Source organism: Ciconia boyciana, chromosome 31 (genome assembly GCF_034638445.1).
Source record: "Ciconia boyciana chromosome 31, ASM3463844v1, whole genome shotgun sequence".
NCBI lineage: Eukaryota > Metazoa > Chordata > Aves > Ciconiiformes > Ciconiidae > Ciconia > Ciconia boyciana.
In genome coordinates this window covers 1,545,909-1,560,730 of record NC_132964.1, presented here as the reverse complement: position 1 = coordinate 1,560,730, position 14,822 = coordinate 1,545,909, and the positions used below count along the sequence as shown (strand labels likewise).

The window sequence follows — 14,822 nt, the reverse complement described above, 5'->3', positions numbered from 1 at the left end:
CCTGCCCAGTTCCTGCCGGCACCCCTCTCTCCCTGCCCAGTGCTCCCAGTGCCTCCCGCTCCCTTCCCAGTATCCCCCAGTGCCCTCCTGCTGCCTGCCCAGTGCTCCCAGTGCCCTCACATGCCTTGCCCAGTGCCGCCCAGTGCTCCCAGTGCCTCCCACTCCCTTCCCAGTTCCCCCCTGCTGCCTGCCCAGTGCTCCCCGCTTGCTCCCCAGTGCCCCGCCCAGTGCTCCCAGCGCCCCCCACTCCCTTCCCAGTGCCCCCCAGTGCCCCTTAGCTCCCTCCCCAGTGCTCCCAGTATTCCTGCCCAGTGCTCCCAGTACCTCACGCTCCCTTACCAGTATCTCCCAGTGCCCTCCTGCTGCCTGCCCAGTGCTCCCAGTGCTTCCCACTCCCTCCCCAGTTTCCCCCAGTGCCCTCCTGCTGCCTGCCCAGTGCTCCCAGTGCCTTCACATGCCTTGCCCAGTGCTCCCAGTGCCTCCCACTCTCTTCCCAGTATCCCCCAGTGCCCTCCTGCTGCCTGCCCAGTGCTCCCAGTGCCTTCACATGCCTTGCCCAGTGCTCCCAGTGCCTCCCACTCTCTTCCCAGTATCCCCCAGTGCCCTCCTGCTGCCTGCCCAGTGCTCCCAGTGCCTCCCACTCCCTTCCCAGTATCCCCCAGTGCCCTCCTGCTGCCTGCCCAGTGCTCCCAGTGCCTCCCACTCCCTTCCCAGTATCCCCCAGTGCCCTCCTGCTGCCTGCCCAGTGCTCCCAGTGCCTTCACATGCCTTGCCCAGTGCCGCCCAGTGCTCCCAGTGCTTCCCACTCCCTTCCCAGTATCCCCCAGTGCCCCCCTGCTGCCTGCCCAGTGCTCCCAGTGCCCTCACATGCCTTGCCCAGTGCCACCCAGTGCCGCCCAGTGCCTCCCACTCCCTTCCCAGTATCCCCCAGTGCCCTCCTGCTGCCTGCCCAGTGCTCCCAGTGCCTTCACATGCCTTGCCCAGTGCTCCCAGTGCCTCCCACTCTCTTCCCAGTATCCCCCAGTGCCCTCCTGCTGCCTGCCCAGTGCTCCCAGTGCCTCCCACTCTCTTCCCAGTATCCCCCAGTGCCCCCCTGCTGCCTGCCCAGTGCTCCCAGTGCCTTCACATGCCTTGGCCAGTGCCGCCCAGTGCTCCCAGTGCCTCCCACTCCCTTCCCAGTATCCCCCAGTGCCCCCCTGCTGCCTGCCCAGTGCTCCCAGTGCTTCCCACTCCCTTCCCAGTATCCCCCAGTGCCCTCCTGCTGCCTGCCCAGTGCTCCCAGTGCCTTCACATGCCTTGCCCAGTGCTCCCAGTGCCTCCCACTCTCTTCCCAGTATCCCCCCGTGCCCTCCTGCTGCCTCCCCTGTGCTCCCAGTGCCTCCCACTCTCTTCCCAGTATCCCCCAGTGCCCTCCTGCTGCCTGCCCAGTGCTCCCAGTGCCCTCACATGCCTTGCCCAGTGCCGCCCAGTGCTCCCAGTGCCTCCCACTCCCTTCCCAGTATCCCCCAGTGCCCTCCTGCTGCCTGCCCAGTGCTCCCAGTGCCTTCACATGCCTTGCCCAGTGCTCCCAGTGCCTCCCACTCTCTTCCCAGTATCCCCCAGTGCCCTCCTGCTGCCTGCCCAGTGCTCCCAGTGCTTCCCACTCCCTTCCCAGTATCCCCCAGTGCCCTCCTGCTGCCTGCCCAGTGCTCCCAGTGCCTTCACATGCCTTGCCCAGTGCTCCCAGTGCCTCCCACTCTCTTCCCAGTATCCCCCAGTGCCTCCCTGCTGCCTGCCCAGTGCTCCCAGTGCTTCCCACTCCCTTCCCAGTATCCCCCAGTGCCCCCCTGCTGCCTGCCCAGTGCTCCCAGTGCTTCCCACTCCCTCCCCAGTTTCCCCCAGTGCCCTCCTGCTGCCTGCCCAGTGCTCCCAGTGCCCTCACATGCCTTGGCCAGTGCCGCCCAGTGCTCCCACTCCCTTCCCAGTATCACCCAGTGCCCTCCTGCTGCCTGCCCAGTGCTCCCAGTGCCTTCACATGCCTTGCCCAGTGCTCCCAGTGCCTCCCACTCTCTTCCCAGTATCCCCCAGTGCCCTCCTGCTGCCTGCCCAGTGCTCCCAGTGCCTCCCACTCCCTTCCCAGTATCCCCCAGTGCCCTCCTGCTGCCTGCCCAGTGCTCCCAGTGCCTCCCACTCCCTTCCCAGTATCCCCCAGTGCCTTCCTGCTGCCTGCCCAGTGCTCCCAGTGCTTCCCACTCCCTCCCCAGTTTCCCCCAGTGCCCCCCTGCTGCCTGCCCAGTGCTTCCCACTCCCTCCCCAGTATCCCCCAGTGCCCTCCTGCTGCCTGCCCAGTGCTCCCAGTGCCTCCCGCTCCCCCCTCCCTCCCTCCCCAGTCCCTCCCAGCGCCTCCCCCTCCCTTCCCAGTTCCCTCCCCCGCTCCCTCCCCAGTATCCCCCAGTTCCCCCCACCATCTTGATGGGCTTGTGCTGGAGGTCGGCCTCGCGGACGGGGACGTCCTGGAAGGTGGGGGGCAGCCCCCGGCGCGCCAGCAGGGCCAGCAGCGCCCCGTTATCGGCCGGGGGGGCGGCGGGGGGCTCGGGGGGACCCAGCGCGTGACGCCAGGCGCGGCAGTAGATGTCGGAGGCCACCAGGAGCCGGGTGACGGGGGGCTTGATGTGCTCCTGCTCGTACTGGTCGGTGTAGAAGGGGTCGCGGAGCTCCTCGGGCACGTTGCCTGCGGGGGGGAGAGGGAGGAGGGGGGACACGGGTGAGGGGTGGTGGCACCCAGATCTGCCGCCGACCCGCCGCAGACCCGTCGTTGCCTTGAAATCAGCCGTGGACCCGTGGCTACGTACCCACCACAGAGCCCTTGTGGCCTTGGAACCACCTGTGGACCCACCATGGCGCCATGGACTCATTGTGGCCTTGAAATCACCCATGGACCCATGGCTACGTACCCACCACAGAGCCCTCGTGGCCTTGGAACCACCTGTGGACCCACCAGGGGGCCATGGACTCACTGTGGCCTTGAAATCAGCCATGGACCCATGGCTACGTACCCACCACAGAGCCCTCGTGGCCTTGGACCCGCCTGTGGACCCACCACAGACCCACCATGGCGCCATGGACTCACTGTGGCCTTGAAATCAGCCATGGACCCATGGCTACGTACCCACCACAGAGCCCTTGTGGCCTTGGACCCACCTGTGGACCCACCACAGACCCACCATGGCGCCATGGACTCATTGTGGCCTTGAAATCAGCCATGGACCCATGGCTACGTACCCACCACAGAGCCCTCGTGGCCTTGGACCCGCCTGTGGACCCACCACAGACCCACCATGGCGCCATGGACTCATTGTGGCCTTGAAATCAGCCATGGACCCATGGCTACGTACCCACCACAGAGCCCTTGTGGCCTTGGACCCACCACAGACCCACCATGGGGCCATGGACTCACTGTGGCCTTGAAATCAGCCATGGACCCGTAGCTACGTACCCACCACAGAGCCCTCGTGGCCTTGGACCCAACTATGGGCCCACCATGGGGCCACGGACTCATTGTGGCCTTGAAATCAGCCATGGACCCGTGGCTACGTACCCACCACAGAGCCCTCGTGGCCTTGGAACCACCTGTGGACCCACCAGGGGGCCATGGACTCACTGTGGCCTTGAAATCAGCCATGGACCCATGGCTACGTACCCACCACAGAGCCCTCGTGGCCTTGGACCCGCCTGTGGACCCACCACAGGGCCATGGACTCATTGTGGCCTTGAAATCACCCATGGACCCATGGCTACGTACCCACCACAGAGCCCTCGTGGCCTTGGACCCACCTGTGGACCCACCAGGGGGCCATGGACTCATTGTGGCCTCGAAATCACCCATGGACCCATGGCTACGTACCCACCACAGAGCCCTCGTGGCCTTGGACCCGCCTGTGGACCCACCACAGACCCACCATGGCGCCATGGACTCATTGTGGCCTTGAAATCAGCCATGGACCCATGGCTACGTACCCACCACAGAGCCCTCGTGGCCTTGGAACCACCTGTGGACCCACCATGGGGTCACGGACTCATTGTGGCCTTGAAATCACCCATGGACCCATGGCTACGTACCCACCACAGAGCCCTTGTTGCCTTGGACCCACCTATGGACCCACCATGGCGCCATGGACTCATTGTGGCCTTGAAATCACCCATGGACCCATGGCTACGTACCCACCACAGAGCCCTCGTGGCCTTGGAACCGCCTATGGACCCACCACGGGGCCATGGACTCATTGTGGCCTTGAAATCACCCATGGACCCATGGCTACGTACCCACCACAGAGCCCTCGTGGCCTTGGACCCGCCTGTGGACCCACCTGTGGACCCATCAGGGGGCCATGGACTCATTGTGGCCTTGAAATCAGCCATGGACCCATGGCTACATACCCACCACAGAGCCCTCGTGGCCTTGGAACCACCTGTGGACCCACCACGGGGCCATGGACTCACTGTGGCCTTGAAATCACCCATGGACCCGTGGCTACGTACCCACCACAGAGCCCTCGTGGCCTTGGACCCGCCTGTGGACCCACCACAGGGCCATGGACTCATTGTGGCCTTGAAATCACCCATGGACCCATGGCTACGTACCCACCACAGAGCCCTTGTGGCCTTGGAACCACCTGTGGACCCACCATGGCGCCATGGACTCATTGTGGCCTTGAAATCACCCATGGACCCATGGCTACGTACCCACCACAGAGCCCTCGTGGCCTTGGAACCGCCTATGGACCCACCACGGGGCCATGGACTCATTGTGGCCTTGAAATCACCCATGGACCCATGGCTACGTACCCACCACAGAGCCCTTGTGGCCTTGGACCCACCTGTGGACCCATCAGGGGGCCATGGACTCATTGTGGCCTTGAAATCACCCATGGACCCATGGCTACGTACCCACCACAGAGCCCTCGTGGCCTTGGACCCGCCTGTGGACCCACCACAGACCCACCATGGCGCCATGGACTCATTGTGGCCTTGAAATCACCCATGGACCCATGGCTACGTCCCCACCACAGACCCAGCTTGTGGCTACAGACCCCTTGTTGCCTTGGACCCATCCACAGACCCACCATGGCACCATGGACCCATGGATATGGACCCCTTGCTACCTTGGACCCATCCACGGACCTACCACCGACCCACCATGGGGCCACAAACTGTGGCCTTGCACTCACCCATAAACCCATGTCTACGTACCCACCACAGAGCCACGGCCATGGCTACAGACCTTGTGTTGCTTTGGACCCATCCATAGACCCACTGCAGGCCCACGGCCACCACCACAGACCAGCCATGGACCCAGAGTTGCCTTGAACCCAGTCATGGAACCACCACAGACCCATGTCCACGACCACAGACCCCTCGCTGTCTTGAGTCCACCTGCGTGTCCATCACAGACCCATGGCCACTACCACGGCTCTTTGGCCACAGGCCCATGGTGACCTTGACCCCATCCATGGACCCAAACCATGGATCTACCACAGACCCACGGCAATGGCCATAGACCTACCACGGACCCATCATTGCCTCGAACCCACCACAGACCCATGCCACGGCGACAGATCCACCACAGGTCCACGACCAGAACCATGGACCCACCACAGACCCGTAGACAAAGCCTTGAACCCACCCATGGACCCACCACAGACCCATAGACAAAGCCTTGAACCCACCCATGGACCCACCACAGACCCACAGCCATGACCACAGACTCGCCACGGACCTACAGCCACAGACCCCCCCCCCTTGCCTTCAAGCCCCCCCAGACCCACCACGGACCCACCACAGACCCACAGCCGGGGTCACAGACCCATCATGGCCTTGAAGTCACCCATGGGCCCATAGCCATGGACCATCACAGGCCCACGGCCACCACCCCAGGCACACCACAGACTCAAAGGCCAAGGCCAAGGACCCACGGCCACAGGCCCACCAGGGATCCATCACAGACCTCGCATGGACCCATGGCCCATGGGGACCCATGACCATGGACCCACGGTGGCCACAGACCCATCACAGACCTCCAGCTGAGGCCATGGATTCAGCCACAGACCCATGGCCATGAAGACCCCAACAGCCACAGACCCACGGTCAAGGCCCCACCACCAACCAACGACCGTAGATCCAGACGTGGACCCACAGCCATGGAGACACCCATGGCCACGGACCCATGGTCAAGGTCCCATCATGAACCAACGACCATGAATCCAGCCATGGACCTATGTAGACCCCTGACATTGAGACCACGTAGACCCCAACCGGCCACGGACCCACAGCCATGGGGAGAACCCCCTGCAATGGCCCCACCACTGCCGCTGACCCACGGTCAAGGTCCCACCAGGAACCCAAAATGATGGATCCAGCCATGGACCCACACCTATGGAGACCCCAATGGCCACAGATCCATCGTGGAGCCATGGCTGCAGCCCCACAGCGACCACGGACCCCCCCCAGACCCCACCACAGTCATGGCCCCACGGCCACGGATCCAACCACAGATCCATGACCATAACTGGAGACGCCAGTGACCACAGAGCCACCACGCACCAAGAGCCATAGATCTATCCACAGACCCATGGCCATGACCATGACCCTCAACGACCACGGAGACACCACGGACCCACAGCTGCAGCCCCACAGCAACCACGAACCCCCCCCAGACCCCACCACAGCCATGGGGAGAACCACCTGCAGTGGTGCCAACCAACCAGAGCCATGGACCGACAGCCAAGGCCCCACCAGGGGCCAATGACCACGGATCCAACCATGGACCCAAGGCCATGGAGACCCCCATGGTGATGGACCCACTATGGACCCATGGCCACAGCCCCACCAGGAACCACGGCCATGGATCCAGCCACAGACCCATAAACATGGCCGTGTGTGGAGACCCTCAACGACCACAGACCCACCACGGACCCATGGCCAAGGCTCCACCGTGAACCAATGACCATGGATCCAATCATGGACCCACAGCCATGGAGACCCTCAATGGCCACAGACCCACTATGGACCCACCATGAACTGATGACCACGGATCCAACCATGGCCCCACGGCCATGGAGACCCTCAATGGCCATGGAGACCCTCAATGGACTCACAAAGCCCCACCATAAACTGATGACCACGGATCCAGCCATGGACCCACGGCCATGGAAACCCTCAACAGCCACAGACCTGCCATGGACCCACAAAGCCCCACCATGAACTGATGACCATGGATCCAGCCACGGACCCATGGCCATGGAGACCCTCAATGGCCACGGACCCACCATGAACCCACAAAGCCCCACCATGAACTGATGACCACGGATCCAGCCACAGACCCATGGCCATGGAGACCCCCAACGGCCATGGACCCACCATGAACCCACAAAGCCCCACCATGAACTGATGATCACTGTTCCAACCATGGACCCACGGCCATGGAGACCCTCAACAGCCACGGACCCACCATGAACTGATGACCACGGTTCCAACCATGGACCCATGGCCACGGAGACCCCCAATGGCCACGGAGACCCTCAACGGCCACGGACCCACCATGGACCCATGAAGCCCCACCATGAACTGATGACCACGGATCCAGCCACAGACCCATGGCCATGGAGACCCCCAACGGCCATGGACCCACAAAGCCCCACCATGAACTGATGACCACGGTTCCAACCATGGACCCATGGCCACGGAGACCCCCAATGGCCACGGAGACCCTCAACGGCCATGGACCCACCATGGACCCATGAAGCCCCACCATGAACTGATGACCACGGATCCAGCCACAGACCCATGGCCATGGAGACCCCCAACGGCCATGGACCCACGAAGCCCCACCATGAACTGATGACCACGGTTCCAACCATGGACCCACGGCCATGGAGACTCCCAATGGCCATGGAGACCCCCAACAGCCACGGAGCCACCACGGACCCATGGCTGCAGCCCCACAGAGGCCATGGGACCACCACATGGTCCACCACGAGACCCACCATGACCACAGACCCACAGAGATGGGTGGGAGGGGCACCCGGACGCCTGGGTCCCTCCCCGGAGGGGTGGCCAGGGTGGGGGGCACATTCCGGGAGGGGCAGGGCCACCACCCCACGGGCAGGTGGGGCCGTGGGTGCGGGCGGACCCCTGGCACCCAGCCTGGGGCCCCTGGCGCGTGTCCACACCCACGCTCACCCCACCCGGCGTGGGAACGCGCCCCCGCCCCCGCCCCAGGCACCCAACGGGTCCTGGCCCGCTACTGCCACCCAGCACCCACGGCACCCACGGCACCCACCCTGCACCCACGGCACCCGCCCTGCACCCACACCCAACCCCCAGCACCCATCCTGCACCCACGGGTGGGGGGGAGGCTCACCCCCCAGCACCCATGGCACCCACCCAGCACCCATCCTGCACCCACAGCACCCATCCTGCACCCACGGGTGGGGGGCTCACCCCCCAGCACCCACCCTGCACCCACAGCACCCACCCAGCACCCACACCCAACCCCCAGCACCCATCCTGCACCCATGGGTGGGGGGCTCACCCCCCAGCACCCATGGCACCCACCCAGCACCCACACCCAACCCATGGCACTGCCCCCCGACCCACGGCACCCATCCTGCACCCACAGCACCCACTTGGCACCCATCCTGCACCCACGGGTGGGGGGGGAGGCTCACCCCCCAGCACCCATCCTGCACCCACGGGTGGGGGGCTCGCCATGGGTGCTGGGTCCCCACGGGGGAGGGTGCACCTCAGCCCCCCCCGCACCGACCCACCCGCCGTGGTCCCCAGCGTGGGTGCCCCCCCCAGCGCAGCACCCAGGTGCTCCCCCCCCGGGTGCCTTCCCCTCCCCGCGGGACGCGGCCCCTCCCCCGGGCCAGAGGGTGCGCGGGGGGGGGGGGGGGACGACTTTGACCCGGGAGGGGGCAGGGAGCTGCTGGGTGCTGAGGGGGGGGTCACGGGGAGAGCCTGGGGGAAGGGGGATCCCCCTGGGGGGGCACCGGGGTCCCCAAAACCCGGGGGGAATGGGGGAGCCCCTCTGGGGGCGGCACATGGGGGGGGTCCCCCAACACTGCGGGGGTAAAGGGGGTCTCTCTCCTGGGGGGCACAGGGGGTCCCCTCTGCGGGGGAGGGGAATGGGGGTCACCCCAAAACCCCGCGGGGGGACACACGACACGGGGGCCCCAACACCCCCGAGGCGGGGGGGACACGACACGACCCTCCCTCCCCCCAACACCGCAAGAGGCGGCGCCGCAGGGGTTCCCGCCCTGTGACGTCACGCCGCGACGTCACTCCCACGACGTCACACCCCACAGCCGCCCCCGCCCCCCCGGACTGCAACAAAAGCACCGAGCGGGGCGGGAGTGGGTGGGGGCGAGGACCCCCGGGACCGGGAACCCCCGGCACCGGGACCGGCCCCGCCGGGCACCGCAGCCCCCGGGTACCGGAACCCCGGGACCGGGCACCCCTCCATGCCCCGGTACCGGTACCGGGCACCCTCCATGCCCCCCGGTACCGGGCACCCCTCCATCCCCCGGTACTGGTGCCGGGCATCCCCCGCCCCGATGCACCGCATCCTCCCGGTACCGAGCCCCCTCCATCCCCCGCTGCACCGTAACCCCCGGTACCGGCTGTACCCCGCCCTCCCCGGTACCGGGCATCCCCCCCGGTGCACCGTAACCCCCGATACCGGACCTCCCCCGGCACACGGTAACACCCCCGGGGCACGGCGACCCCCAGCACATCCCCGTCCCCGATGCACCAGAGCCCCCGGTACCGGACACCGCCCCCCCCCCTCCCCCGGTGCCGGGGCCTACCCGCGCCTCCGTAGCCGGTGGCGATGGCCCAGGCGAGGCTGGCGGCGCTCCGAGCCCTCGCCCCGTCGTACTGGTCGAGCGGGCGGATCTCGGGCACCAGGAAACCCCGGCGCATGGCCGCGGCCGCGGCGGGCGGAGCCGCCACCATCCCCGGGGCAGCGGCGGCCGCACCGGCCGGTGACGGGGCCCGGCCCGGCCCGGTTCGGCTGCGTTCGGCCGGCTTCGGGCAGGCTCGGAGCCGTTCGGGTGCGCTTCGGGTGGGCTCGGCGGGGCTTCGGGTGGGCTCGGCCAGGGTTCGGGGAGCTTCGGGTGGGCTCGGAACGCGCGCGGGGGGCCTCGGAGCGGGTTCGGGTGGGTTCGGCGGCGGGCGCGGCCCCGGGCGGGAGCGTGGCGCGAGCGCCAGGTGCGGGGAGGGGAGGGGAGCGGGCAAGGGGCGGGGCCGAGACACGTGACCGCAGGTGCGCCCCGCCCCCTCCTGCCCGCCTACCCCCACCCCCCCCCCCCCGCGGGAAGGGGCGGGGCTGAGGGCACTGGGGATCCTGGGGATACTGGGGATACTGGGGGCATCGGGGATACTGGGGGCACTGGGGATACTGGGGGCGACTGGGGATACTGGGGGGCATCGGGGATACTGGGGGATACTGGGGGACACTGGGAATACTGGGGGCACTGGGGACACTGAGGGGCATTGGGGATACTGCGGGGCACTGGGGATACTGGGGATACTGGGGGGACTGGGGATACTGGGGGGCATTGGGGATACTGGGGGCACTGGGGATACTGGGGATACTGGGGGCATCGGGGATACTGAGGGGCACTGGGGGACACTGGGAATACTGGGGGCACTGGGGACACTGAGGGGCATTGGGGATACTGGGGGCACTGGGGATACTGGGGATACTGGGGGCATCGGGGATACTGGGGGATACTGGGGGCACTGGGGGACACTGGGAATACTGGGGACACTGGGGGCACTGGGGATACTGGGGGACTGGGGATACTGGGGGCACTGGGGGGTACTGGGGATATTGAGATACTGGGGACACTGGGGATACTGGGAGGACTGGAGAGGGACTGGGGGCTCTAAGGGGAACGGAGGACACTGGGGATACTGGGGACACTGGGGATACTGGGGACACTGGGGATACTGGGAGGACTGGGGAGCAGAGCCCCGGTGGGGGCACTGAGGGTACTGGAGGCACTGGGGGACACTGGGGGACACTGGGGGTGCAGAGCCCCTGTGAGGACACTGGGGGAACTGGGAGGGACTGGGAGGCCTGGCTGGCACTGGGGGCATCTCCCGGGGTCCCTGCGCCCCCCCGTGTCCCCGTCCCCCCTGTCCCCCCACGTCCCCACAGATGCTCCCATGTCCCCTCCATGTCCCCGTGTCCCCCATGTCCCCGTTTCCCCATGTCCCTGTGTCCCCGTGTCCCCATCCCCCGTGTCCCCACAGATGCTCCCGTGTCCCCGTGTCCCCTGTGTCCCCGTCCCCCGTGTCCCCCCATGTCCCCACAGATGCTCCCGTGTCCCCGTGTCCCTGTGTCCCCGTCCCCATGTCCCCCATGTCCCCACAGATGCTCCCGTGTCCCCGTGTCCCTGTGTCCCTGTCCCCCGTGTCCCCCATGTCCCCATTCCCCCATTTCCTGGCTCCAGTCCCCCGTGTCCCCCGTGTCCCTCCCATGTCCCCATGTCCCTGTCCCCCCGTGTCCCTGTTTAGTCCCTCCATGTCCCCTGTGTCCCCGTCCCCCATGTCCCCATCCCTCCGTGTCCCCATGTCCCTCATGTCCCCGTCCCCCCCATTTCCCGGCTCAGTCTCCCCGTGTCCCCCGTGTCCCCCCTGTCCGTGTCCCCGTGTCCCCGCTCAGCGCCCTCAGGCCCCTCCCCGTGTCCTATTTTCCGCCAGCGGCCATGGCAACGCGGGGACCGACATGGGACCCGGGGGGGACACGGGGGGGACACGGGGCGGGGGGACACGGCGGGGACACGGCGGGGACAGGGGGCACGGGAGGGGGGCACAGGAGGGACACGGAAGGGACGTGGGAGGGATGGTGACAAGGAGGGGACGTGGCAGCATCAGTGGGGACGTGGGGACATGAGAGGGACGGGGATGGGGACACAGAGGGGACACGGGAGGGATGGGGACATGGAGAGGACGCGGGAGCATCGGTGGGGACATGGGAGTGACAGGGATGGGGACACGGGAGGGACATGGAGGGGACACAGTGGGGACATGGAGGGGGACAGGAGGGATGAAGACATGGAGGGGACACAGGAGTGACAGGGATGGGGACGTGGGCTGAGGACACAGTGGGGACACGGAGGGGACACGGGAAGGGACATGGGGACAGGAGAGTGACAGGGATGGGGACGTGGGGAGTGACATGGAGGAGACATGGGGAGGGACATGGTAGGGACATGGTCTGGGGACATGGAGGGGACACGGGAGGAATGGGGACACGGTCACATCAGTGGCGACATGGGGACACAGGAGGGACACAGTGGGGACGTGGAGGGGACATGGGGAGGGACATGGGGACATGGGAGTGACAGGGATGGGGACATGGAGGGGACATGGGAGCATTGGTGGGGACATGGGGACACAGGAGGGACATGGAGGGGACATGGGGACAAGGGAGGGATGGGGATGGGGACATGGAGGGGACATGGGATGGGGACACGGGACCAGGAGGGGAAGAACACGGAGGGGACACGGGAGGGATGGCGGTGGGGACATGGGGACACGGGAGTGACACAGTGGGGACATGGAGGGGACATGAAAGGGATGGGGTTGGGGACATGGGCTGGGGACACAGGAGGGACACGGATGGGACACGGGGAGGGACATGGGGGACACGGGAGGCATAGGGACATGGAGAGGGACACGGAGGGGACATGGGGACATGGACATGAGAGGGACGTGGGGGCACAGGGTGGGGACACTGGAGTGGGGACTTGGGGACACGGAGGGGACGTGGAGGGGACATGGGGACATGGAGGGGACATGGGGTGGGGATACTGGGGACACGGGAAGGATGGGGGGACATGGGGGACATGGGTGACGTGGGGAGGGGACAGGGGCTGACACGGTGGGGACACGGGGGTGACACCCACAGTGTCCCCGTCCCCACGGGGGTGGCACCCTGGGAACGCGCCTGGCACCCAAGGGTGTCCCCCCAGGGGACCCCGGCGTCCGGGCAGGGTGTGGGGGGAGGGGTGGGGGCACCCTTGGGGGGGGGGGGGGCAGAGGGTGTGGCCACAGGGCCCCGCCCTGCCCCTCCCCCCCCTTCTCCCAGTTCAACCAGTTGAACCGGCTGCACTGGGAGGGGGGGAGGGGCCTCCTCCCGGACGCCTGGGTCCCATGGGCGGGGAGGGGAGGGGCACCCCGGACGCCTGGGTCCTCCCGCCGCCATGTGGTGACCCCTCCCCCCCCTCCCTGCCCTCCCCACCCCCCCGTTAATCCCCGGCACCGGCTGGAGCCGCTGGAGCGGATTAAGGGGGGAGGGGCACACACCCCAGCACCCCCACCCCCCGCACCCCCAGCACCCATCCCCTCCAGGCACCCCCCACCCCCCTCACCCCCCTTGCACCCCCCAGCACCCATCCCTCCGGGCCCCCCCCAGCACCCACCGACCCCAGCACCCACCCCTCCCTCCCCCCCATGCGTGTGCAAGGTGCGTGAGTGTGCAAGGGGTTCATGAGCGTGCGAGGGGGTGGGGGGTGCAGGGTGGGGGTGCGTGTGCAAGGGGTGCACGAAGGGCGTGCAAGGCGTGCGTGCGTGTGCAGGGTGCTCGTGCGCGTGCAAGGGGGCGTCTGCGTGTGCAAAGGGGGTGCGTGCGTGTGCAGGGTGCTCATGCGCGTGCAAGGGGGTGGGGGCGTGTGCGAGGGGTGTGGGTGGGTGCGGGGTGGGGGTGTGCGTGTGCAAGGTGCGTGAGTGTGCAAGGGCTTCGTGCGTGTGCAAGGCGCGCCTCTGCGTGTGCCAGGGGGGTGTGGGGGGGGCAGGGTATGGGGGTGCGTGTGCAAGGGGTGCACAAGGGTGTGCAAGGCGTGTGTGCGTGTGCAGGGTGCTCGTGCGCGTGCAAGGGGGGCGTGGGCGAGGGGGTGTGGGTGGGTGCAGGGTGGGGGTGTGCGTGTGCGAGGCGGTCACACGTGTGCGAGGCGTGTGTGCGTGTGCAAGCTGTTCACGCGTGTGCAAAGTGGCTGCGGGTGTGCGCGGGGTGTCCGTGCGTGTGCAAGGCGTGCGGCTGCGCGTGCAAGGTGGGCGTGTGCGTGCGCACGCTGTGTGTCTGCGTGTGCAAGGGGGGCGTGTGCGTGTGCAGGGCGTGTGTCTGCGTGTGCAAGGTCTGTATGTATGTGCAAGGCGTGCAGCTGCGTGCGCAAAGGGGGCACATGCGTGTGCAAGGTATTTGCGTGTGTGTGCAAGGCGTTCATGCGTGTGCCAGGCGTGCATCTGCGTGTGCAAGGTGGGTGTGTGCATGTGCACAGTGTGTGTCTGCGTGTGCGAGGTGTGAGCATGCAGGGTGCTCATGCGTGTGCAAGGCGTGTGTCCGCGTGTGCAAGGGGGGTGGGAGGGCCTTTGCATGGCGGTGGTGTGCGTGTGCGAGGCGGTCACACGTGTGCGAGGCGTGTGTGCGTGTGTAAGCTGTTCACGCGTGTGCAAAGTGGCTGCGGGTGCGCGCGGGGTGTCCGTGCGCGTGCAAGGCGTGCAGCTGCGCGTGCAAGGTGGGCGTGTGCGTGCGCACGCTGTGTGTCTGCGTGTGCAAGGGGGGCGTGTGCGTGTGCAGGGCGTGTGTCTGCGTGTGCAAGGTCTGTATGTATGTGCAAGGCGTGCAGCTGCGTGCGCAAAGGGGGCACATGCGTGTGCAAGGTGTTTGCGTGCGTGTGCAAGGTGTTCATGCGTGTGCCAGGCGTGCATCTGCGTGTGCAAGGTGGGTGTGTGCATGTGCAAGGTGCGTGTGTGAGCGTGCGGGGTGTCCGTGC

General features: G+C 66.9%; 1 protein-coding gene across 1 annotated transcript in view; it reads right to left on the bottom strand.

Annotated features, from left to right (window-relative positions):
* Positions 1-10,255, bottom strand: part of CAMSAP3 (calmodulin regulated spectrin associated protein family member 3) — a 28,662-nt gene extending 18,407 nt beyond the window's left edge. The window contains 2 exon segments of the mRNA XM_072848335.1: positions 2,445-2,710; positions 9,846-10,255. Coding sequence (XP_072704436.1) covers positions 2,445-2,710; positions 9,846-9,960 — 381 coding nt within the window. The 5' untranslated portion in view covers positions 9,961-10,255.
* Positions 10,256-14,822: the final 4,567 nt, after the last annotated feature.